We start from the raw sequence: 10,571 nt of genomic DNA on the forward strand, positions 1-10,571 counted from the left end.
CTGCACATAATTTGACCTTGGAGATCAGGAAAATCTCTCTTCTTAGCCCACTTAGTGTGTGTTTGTTTTGAGAAATCTTAATAGCCTGAGCAAAAGGGTAGGGCTATATATTTGTGTTTAACCTATCGAGCAGAACAATAAATATGACAGCGTATCACAAGAGCAAGAAGTTTTGACCCCTACCTGCAACACTGATACAGTGGTGCCAAGATACTTCTCTCATCCTGGTATGGATTTCCAAAGCTGAAACAAAGAGATGAAAAGTCAAGTCAAAGGTAATTTATTTCACATCGTCTGAGCTACTTGGACACACACAGAAAAATAAATCACACATACAGGCACATGAAACCAAATCTGAAGATTTTGCTGGTGTGCGTCTGTGCTTATAATGTGTGAGTATGGCACATGGAACAAACACTGATGATATATAATTAGTTTGAAATGTGCGTTCAACAAGACTGAATGAGAATGAAAGTGTGAGCAGCTACAAAATTTGAAGTCTGACCTGAGGCCAAAAAAAAAAATCCTGGAACGCCGAAGAAGAAGAAGAAGAAGAAAGTGAGAGTATGAATAGCAATGCTATGGTCAATAATTTAAAATTTGTCGGTCAATATTAGAATTAATTAGAATGAAAGTGTGAATGGAAGGGATTAATTGTTTGTTTGTTCCTAATGTTATTTTCTATACATTTTGTCTCCTCCCCCCCTCCACCTCCCCCAACCTCCCACACTGAACTTGATCAGATGGGTGCACATTCTGCTTCCTCCAGTCATGTTGATGTTCCCACTGATTGTTCTTTTCCATCATTTCAGCCAATCAGTGAAAAAGACCTTAGATCCATTATTCTGAAGTCCAAACCAACAACTTGTCCACTTGATGCCATACCCACACCACTGCTTTTTGAGAATCTTGATGTGTTGTTGCCAACTCTTACTCAAATTGTCAATGATAGCCTGTTATCTGGTGTTTTTCCATCATTGTTCAAAACTGCACTTGTCAAACCACTTCTCAAAAAACCTAATCTTGATGTCAATATTTTGAAGAACTATCGTCCTGTATCTAATTTATCATTCTTGTCCAAAGTTTTTGAAAAGGTAGTTTTGAAGCAGCTATTGTCATATTTGAACACCCATGAATTGATCTCGCACTCTCAGTCCGCTTATCGCCCTTCTCACTGTACTGAAACAGCCCTACTTAAAGTAATCAGTGACATTCTGTCTGCTCTGGATGGTGGTGATGTGTCAGTGCTTACCCTACTTGACCTTTCTGCAGCGTTCGACACCATTGACCATGTCACGCTTCTCCATAGACTTCAGACTCTGTACGGCATCTCCGGTCCACCGCTAGCATGGCTTGAGTCCTATCTCATTGGCAGGACTCAGGCTGTGCTTGTCGATGGCCAGATGTCTGCTCCAGCCCCACTTTCTTTCGGCGTTCCTCAAGGTTCAGTACTCGGTCCCATCCTTTTCATCATGTACACTAAGCCCCTCTCCAGACTGATTCAAAACCATTCTGTTTTAAATCAGTCTTTTGCTGATGACACCCAGCTGTATAAACCCAGTCCCCCTGCAGAGACACATTCCGCCATCCAGACCATTCAAACATGCATCACTGATGTTAAATCTTGGATGGTCGATAACAAACTTAAGCTGAATGATGATAAGATTGAAGTCTTAATTACTGTGCAAAAAGAAGAACACTACATTTCCCTCTCCCCAACACCGACATTCTTTTCTCACCATCAGCTAGAAACCTTGGATTCACCCTTTCATCTGACATGACCCTTAACAAACATATATCTTTAGTCTGTAGAGCAGCTTATTTTGAGCTTCGTAACATCAGCACTATTCGCCACACACTCTCCTCTCAAACAACTAACACTCTTGTCTGTGCCTTTGTTCTTTCTAAACTTGACTACTGCAACTCTCTTCTCTCTGGCTGTCCTCTGTACCTCCTGCATAAACTACAAAAAGTCCAAAACTCGGCAGCACGCCTCATTCTGAAAGCACGAAAACGAGATCACGCAACACCACTTCTTCACACACTGCACTGGTTACCTATTCAAGCCCGCATTGACTACAAACTGTCCACCCTCTGCTTTAACTTCTTTTCTGGCTCGTCTCCTGCTTACTTCTCTGAACTCCTCACCGTCTATTCTCCAGCAAGACAACTCCGTGCCTCTTCTGACTGTCGCATCCTCACCATTCCACACACCAAAACCAAAACATACGGACAACGCACTTTTACTTTTACGTGATCGGGAGGTCGTGGGTTAGAACCCCGGCCGGGTCATACCTAAGACTTTAAAATTGGCAATCTAGTGGCTGCTCCGCCTGGCGTCTGGCATTATGGGGTTAGTGCTAGGACTGGTTGGTCCAGTGTCAGAATAATGTGACTGGGTGAGACATGAAGCCTGTGCTGCGACTTCTGTCTTGTGTGTGGCGCGCGCACGTTATATGTCAAAGCAGCACCGCCCTGATATGGCCCTTCGTGGTCGGCTGGGCGTTAAGCAAACAAACAAACAAATCCTACATCCAAATCAAAATCCAATCCACCTTTTTCCATTGTCCAGCATGACCAGCATGCCGTCACTGACCCCGTCCATGACCTCGTAGTGATGGCGATCACCATTGCCGATGAGGTAGTCGAAGACGATGGTGTCGATCAAGTCCAGTAGCAGAGCACTGTCGTTCTTGAAGGGTTGAATCTGACGGACGATATTGCAGTAGTCATCATCCTTCTCCCATCTGAAAAAAAAGAAAGAAATTGGGATCTCAAAAGAAATGTTTTCACTAAAATGTTGTTATGGGTGTGGTTAATGCTGACCTACAGTGGTACCCCCTTTTAAGACACTCAAATGCTATGAACAGAACATCTGACAAAACCCGATCTTTAAAGGAAGTCTTACATAGGGGTGTCAATTAAAAAAGGGGGGCCCCGTTGTAGTATTTTTGCCTATGAAGTGTGCAAACGCAAAGTGCACATCAAAAGTACAGACTCATTGAAACTTACATAAAACAACAATAATTACACAGAATACTAAATATACCTCTGGTACCATAGAAACTACAGCTTAAAAGGTCAGAGATTAATAAACGCTGGTGCAGAAGTCTACTAAAACATACACAGACAAACAGACACACAGGCACAAACATAGACACAGACAGACCTGTAGACAGACAGACAGAGAGTGAGACAGACAGACAGACAGACAGAGCTTTGAACAAACAAACAAACAAACAAAAAACAAAAACAAAACAAAACAATCAAACCAAGTCAAAGCAATTTGTTTGTTTGTTTATTTGTTGCTTAACGTCCAGCCGACTACGCAGAGCCATATCAGGACGAGGAAGGGGGGGATGAAGGGGGCCACTTGTCAAGCGATTCCTGTTTACAAATGCACTAACCCATTACTTGTGTCCCAGCAGGCTTTAGTAAAACTAAATTAATACCTACTGGAAGATTACCAGTTTCCAGTATGTTAAAATAGGCTTAACCTATCTACTGCTGGACTTACATCAGAGCACTAACAGATTAAACTATACATGAATCGCGAGACAAGCGGCAAGAGAAGAGATTTTTGGAAAAAATACAGGTGAATGAGCAAGAAGGCAGAAAAAAGAAAAAAATTCATGAAGAAAAAGAGAGCATGACAGGAAAGAGGAACCAAAAATCTACCTAACAGCAAACTAGAAAGCTCCTGCGGTTCCAAAAACAGGAGGGGCCTTTAATTTCATAACCGCAGTGCCCCACTGCGGGAAAGTCAAAGCAATCCAAACCACAAAAAAAGTAAAAAGTAAAAAAACACACACACAAAAACACTACTAACTTGGCCAGAAGTTTCTCCCTGTACGTCCGGCGCCATGGATTTCTGCCAGCCTTGAGATGGACAGTTGGGGGAAGCCAGAGCACAACGGACCCCTCCAAGATGTCGCCTTTGGTGCATAGACTGTTGTCCTTGCTACAATAATGACATCTGCCATAGAAGCACGTCTCCCCATCTGAAGACAAAGTGTACATTCAGCATCATGACGTTTAAAGTAAAACAAAAAACGCAGTGAAACCCCTCTGTTAAGAATAAGACCACCAAAAAATGAAAATACTTGTAATGTTACACACCTTATGAACGTAAAATCTGAGAACATAGGCCCGGGAGTACAGCGGAAAACACCATTTAAGACCCCCCAATTTGACTTCGCCCTTTTTTCAGGATTTGATCTTTTCTGGTTTTGTGTTCATAACCTCTGTAAATGTAATTCCCTCCATCTGAAGACTCCTAGTCCTAGCTTTTTAAGACCTGATTTTCTCAGATTGTTGGAGGCCTTAAAACAAGGATTCCACTTTATTTAATCCTGATTAAAAAAAAGGGGGTTCCAATTAATGTATCATGTCAGAAAACAAAAACAAAATCATCATTATTAGACTGCTAAAAATCATCTCGAAAGACAACAAAAGGACCATTTTTACACTCGCCCTGAACCTCATCGTAACCATACATGTACCCCCCCACCCCCATTTTTGTCCCTGCAAGCAAACTCTCTTCCAAATCCATAAAGACAACCAGCATTGACTATCATCAACAAAAGCGCTCCCGCCAATAATATTTCACTTCCCATTCCCTCCCTGATCCCCACCCAACACTTCCACAGACGATAAAAACAACCCAAAACAGACAATGGCAAGCACCCGCTTACTTGTTTCATGAAAAGTTTCCAGTAAGTCTTTGGAGGCCACTGGTACGATGTCTCGACTGAAGCTGACTTTACGGCCAACAGCTAACGGCGTCCTTCGGAATCCAAGAATCCTAGTCATAAAAGAAAATGGCATCGATCACGTATATTAATTATGTAGCCTTTATGACACCATTTTGGACAAGTTTTCTGAAGTTCTAAGGAGTTCAAGGCACACCCACAATGAGCTGCTAGTGCATGGAACATTTACAGTCTCAAAAGATTACCCCTTGTTTGTTCGTTCATGGGCTGAAACTCCCACGGCTTTTACGTGTATGACCGTTTTTACCTCGCCATTTAGGCAGCCATACGCCGCTTTCGGAGGAAGCATGCTGGGTATTTTCATGTTTCTATAACCCACCGAACTCTGACATGGATTGCAGGATCTTTTTTGTGCGCACTTGGTCTTGTGTGTACACACGGGGGTGTTCGGACACCGAGGAGAGTCTGCACACAAAGTTGACGCTGAGAAATAAATCTCTCGCCGAACGTGGGGACGAACTCACGCTGACAGCGGCCAACTGGATACAAATCCAGCGCGCTACCGACTGAGCTACATCCCTGCCCTGTAAAGATTACCCCTAAAACACAGCATTTAAAATTTGAATAACTGAATGTCCAAACACTGATTTTAAGTAGTCTTGATGTGTGGTGACATCATTAAAAATAAAAAAAACGAATCTGTGCAGGCCCTTTCGGCACTTTTAAACTGGGTTTTTTTTCAACCAGAGAGTATGACTTTATAGATACTTCCATGTACATGTATTTTATTTAGCTGTGAAACAACGAAAGAGCTCACCTGGACAAGTGGAATGCTGCAATTTCTCCATTGTGCCTGTCTCTGCCTGACACAGGTGACCCTTCTATGATGTAATCTCGTTCATACCTGATCAGGTAAAACAAGAAAGAAAAACGGGTGTTAAATACATTTTTCTCTCACTGTCAAGCCAAAGTGAGTGTGCATGGTGTTTATATCGTCTTCTAGTCTGTGCACATTCTGAAATATATAATTGCTATGGTTAATAACCTCACGTACAAACAGCAAAAACAAAAACCAGAATTATTAATCAAACATTTTACTGGCCTTTAATTACCAATCACCCATTCAGACCGGGCAGGCAGACAGATGTTCAGAGATCTTGAAATTAAATACATTGTATTTTGTAACAGAAAGTGTAGTTTCTACCAAAAGCCTTTTCTTTTTGTAATGATATGGTAATATTAATTAGCATTAATCTTCATCTGTTACAAAATGTCTACATACTAGCTAGCTGCTTACCCTCTTTATCTTTATACCCCCAAGAACAGCCCCACACCATTCCAAATCTACCATGGAACCCCCCCCTTTTAAGACCCCCTCCCCATCTTTTTTGTTTGTTTGTTTGTTTGTTTAACGCCCAGCCGACCACGAAGGGCCATATCAGGGCGGTGCTGCTTTGACATATAACGTGCGCCACACACAAGACAGAAGTCGCAGCACAGGCTTCATGTCTCACCCAGTCACATTATTCTGACACCGGACCAACCAGTCCTAGCACTAACCCCATAATGCCAGACACCAGGCGGAGCAGCCACTAGATTGCCAATTTTAAAGTCTTAGGTATGACCCGGCCGGGGTTCGAACCCACGACCTCCCGATCACGGGGCGGACGCCTTACCACTAGGCCAACCGTGCCGGTCTCCCCATCTTTTTAAGACCTTACTTTTCAAAATTTTCTGTTCATAACCTCTGTAAATTTACCTCTATTTTTGAGACCTTCTTTTGTACAGATTTTTGGCAGGCTGTGTCAACTTATTTTACAACCGGAAACAAGGCGACACATACACGTTCAGCAAACTGACAGACACACAAGAAACAGGCCAAAGGGTCAAAGGACGAAGGATTAAATACAAACGGACAAGAGACTGACCATTTTGGTTTAAAGACCAAGGATCAAAGACAAACAAACAAGAGACTGACCATTTTGGTTTAAAGGCCAAAGGATCAAGTACAAACTGACAAGAGACTGAACATTTCGGTTTAAAGGCCAAAGGATTGAAGACAAACAAACAAGAGACTGACCATTTTGGTTTAAAGGCCAAAGGATTGAAGACAAACGAACAAGAGACTGACCATTTTGGTTTAAAGGCCAAAGGATCAAAGACAAACGAACAAGAGACTGACCATTTTGGTTTAAAGGCCAAAGGATCAAAGACAAACGAACAAGAGACTGACCATTTTGGTTTAAAGGCCAAAGGATTAAAGACAAACAGACAAGAGACTGACCATTTTGGTTTAAAGGCCAAAGGATCAAAGACAAACAAACAAGAGACTGACCATTTTGGTTTAAAGGCCAAAGGATCAAAGACAAACGAACAAGAGACTGACCATTTTGGTTTAAAGGCCAAAGGATCAAAGACAAACAAACAAGAGACTGACCATTTTGGTTTAAAGGCCAAAGGATTAAAGACAAACAGACAAGAGACTGACCATTTTGATCAAAGACAAACGAACAAGAGACTGACCATTTTGGTTTAAAGGCCAAAGGATTAAAGACAAACAGACAAGAGACTGACCATTTCGGTTTAAAGGCCAAAGGATTAAAGACAAACAGACAAGAGACTGAACATTTCGGTTTAAAGGCCAAAGGATCAAAGACAAACAAACAAGAGACTGACCATTTTGGTTTAAAGGCCAAAGGATCAAGTACAAACTGACAAGAGACTGACCATTTCGGTTTAAAGGCCAAAGGATCAAAGACAAACAGACAAGAGACTGACCATTTCGGTTTAAAGGCCAAAGGATCAAAGACAAATAGACAAGAGACTGACCATTTCGGTTTAAAGGCCAAAGGATCAAAGACAAATAGACAAGAGACTGACCATTTCGGTTTAAAGGCCAACGGATTAAAGACAAACAGACAGGAGACTGACCATTTTGATCAAAGACAAACGAACAAGAGACTCATGACCATTTCAGTTTAAAGGCCAAAGGATTAAAGACAAATAGACAAGAGACTGACCATTTGGGTTTAAAGGCCAAAGGATTATAAAGACAAACAGACAAGAGCCTGACCATTTGGGTTTAAAGGCCACAATCTGGTCCCCAGCCAGCTTCATGGACAGCTTGAGTTGTGTCCCCCTGAAGCCGTTGTCCACGGCAATGATGGGAGCTGTGGCCATGGCGTGCAGCACAGCACCTGCAACAATCACAGCGTAACCAATATTACTACAGCACAGCACCTGCAACAATCACAGCGTAACCAATATTACTACAGCACAGCACCTGCAACAATCACAGCGTAACCAGTATTACTACAGCACAGCACCTGCAACAATCACAGCGTAACCAATATTACTACAGTGGAACCTTGCTTTTAAGACCCCTCAATCAAAGACTTAAAAAAAAAAAATTGCTTTATCAGATTTTCTGGTCGAATACTTTGCAAATTAACCTCCCTTTTAAAACTCCTCCCGTTGTAAGACCTGAAATACCTCACCCATTTGCAAAGACACACACACACACACACACACACACACACACGTCATGTGCAAGCAACCAAATAACCAGATAGAATTACTTCCCTTTTAGGACCGTTAATTCAAACTTCCTCGTGTTTAACACCTTTTTTTTTTTTCAAAAGCTCTGCAAATTAACCTCCCCATTGAGATCCCTTAATTTATGACTTCCTCTTTTTAAAGATCTTGCTTTATCAAATTTTCTGCTCAAAAGCTCTGCAAATTAACCTCCATTTTAAGACCCCTCAATTTAAGACTTAATTCCTCCTTTTTAATACCTTGCTTTTTCAGATTTTCTATTCAAAAGCTCTGCGAATTAACCTCCATTTTAAGACTCCCCTCCCTTTTGAAGACATGATTTTCTCAGATTTTCAGAGTTCTTAAAAGGGGGGTTCCACTGTATTGTACTGTAGTGTTCCTTTGCTTGAATGGTAATGTTGCTGTTTTATGTTGTTGGTTTGTTCATTTATTAAGTTTTACTTCCTAGAGAATCATGGTGGCATTTCTGAAACACCTCACCAATTCGTCTGAACAAAACAAACATAGATATATTATGTGGAAGCAATCAAACATTCTAATGGAACTACAAAAGAGACAAACTATTGAGAGAGAGAGAGAGAGAGAGAGAGAGAGACAGAGACAGAGAGACAGAGACAGAGACAGAGAGACAGAGAGAGAGAGAGAGAGAGAGAGAGAGAGAGAGAGAGAGAGAGAGAGACTCTTCCTGGAGACAGAAGCCCTTCATCATGAGAAAAAAAATAACAGAACCAAAAACGGGCATCCCTCAAGAAAGCTCACATTGTACCTCGGTAATCAAGAAATAATGCACGTGGACGAAAAATCAATGGGAGGAAGGTGAGGGGTGATGGGGGTGATGGGGGCGGGGGACAGCAACGCTTTTGAGCCTCGAGGTAGCGCCCTTCGGGTTATAGGCACGGACTCAAAGGGAGGGTGATGGGAGGGGGGGGGGGGGGGAGGAAACGTAAGAGTGCATCTGGACCAATGAGCCATTAATAAAAGACAGCTGGAGGGCTCCCCACATTCCTGGCTCTGATCGTAGCTGGCGGTTATCGCACCATCGATTCTGGGATCACTTCAAGTTCAGCCACGTAATATTGCTGCTCAGTTTGCAACAGCTGTGGCAATGTTTGCATTCCCTTGGCTACTTCAGAGGCAGTGAAAATTAAATCCGTTATCATATGCAGTGAAAGTCTCCACAGTGCTGCTGGCCGAATGCCGTGCTGTCTCTCTCTTCCTCCCTCCAGTCCATCCCTCTCTCCTCCCCCCTTCTGTCTCTCTCTCTTGAAAATAAAGTTCGATCATCATCATCATCATCATCATCATCATCATCATCATCTCTCTCGTGTTTTCCTCGCAGATGTACTGTGTTGTCTGTCTGTCTGTCTGTCTATCTCTCTCTCTCTCTCTTTCTCTCTCTCTCTCTCTCTCTCTCTCACTCACCCCCCCCCCCCCCACCCCTTCAGACTTGTTTTCACCTTACATCAAATCAACAAATTCCCTGGTACGCATTACCATCTACAATATAAACAAAATCACGGTTCTCTGACCAGTCATTCACTGTTCACACAAAAACAGAAGCACGCATATTCCTGACACTGTTTTTAGCAACTATGTCATGCTATCATGCAAGTCACGTCAAGCCTCCGCCGTTTGATAATTCCTTGTGGCAGCGACAAAGGAAAGATCAGCCCTCGTAGGAATGGAAGCAAGAAAGATATTGTCATCAAATTGACGGCAAGGTCTCAAGTGGTGTAAAACAGGCTTGGGTTGAAGGGACCTGCTGTGTGTGTGTGTGTGTGTGTGTGTGTGTGTGTGTGTGTGTGTGTGTGTGAGTGTGTGTGAGTGCGTGCGAGTATGTGTGTGTGCACGCGTGCGTGCGCACTTGTGTGTGTGTGTGTGTGTGTGTGTGTGTGTATGTATGTGTGTTTGTGTAAGGTCACACTTGAAGTCTGCAAAATGGTTTACAGTAAGACCCGGATGTAGGGGTGGGATGAAGTCTGTGAGGTTGCCAGTCTTCAGCGGCCTTGTTACACCCCCGGTATAGGGGTGTGTATAGGTTTCGTTCGATGTGTTTGTTTGTTTGTTTGTTTGTGTTCGCATATAGATCTCAAGAATGAACGGACCGATCGTCACCAAACTTGGTGAACAGGTTCTATACATTCCTGAGACGGTCCTTACAAAAATTGGGACCAGTCAAACACACGGTTAGGGAGTTATTGGTGGATTAAAATTATACAAGGACTTATAGAGGGACATCTGAATGGTCAAAGGGAAATAACCATTCTCACTCAGTCACTGCCACCAACTGAGAAGGTTATTTCC

The 10,571-nt window shown here is 42.6% G+C and overlaps 1 protein-coding gene across 2 annotated transcripts in view; it reads right to left on the bottom strand.

Annotated features, from left to right (window-relative positions):
- Positions 1–10,571, bottom strand: part of LOC138948815 (glycosaminoglycan xylosylkinase-like) — a 77,640-nt gene that overhangs the window by 8,606 nt on the left and 58,463 nt on the right. For both annotated transcript variants that reach the window (XM_070320442.1, XM_070320441.1), the window contains exons 3-8: positions 7,786–7,909; positions 5,530–5,616; positions 4,695–4,804; positions 3,830–4,001; positions 2,556–2,747; positions 184–243 (exon numbers count right to left, since the gene is read on the bottom strand). In XM_070320442.1, coding sequence (XP_070176543.1) covers positions 184–243; positions 2,556–2,747; positions 3,830–4,001; positions 4,695–4,804; positions 5,530–5,616; positions 7,786–7,909 — 745 coding nt within the window. The remainder of the gene's footprint in view (positions 1–183; positions 244–2,555; positions 2,748–3,829; positions 4,002–4,694; positions 4,805–5,529; positions 5,617–7,785; positions 7,910–10,571) is intronic.

The sequence above is a fragment of the Littorina saxatilis genome, linkage group LG15, assembly GCF_037325665.1.
Source record: "Littorina saxatilis isolate snail1 linkage group LG15, US_GU_Lsax_2.0, whole genome shotgun sequence".
Classification (NCBI taxonomy): Eukaryota; Metazoa; Mollusca; class Gastropoda; order Littorinimorpha; family Littorinidae; genus Littorina; species Littorina saxatilis.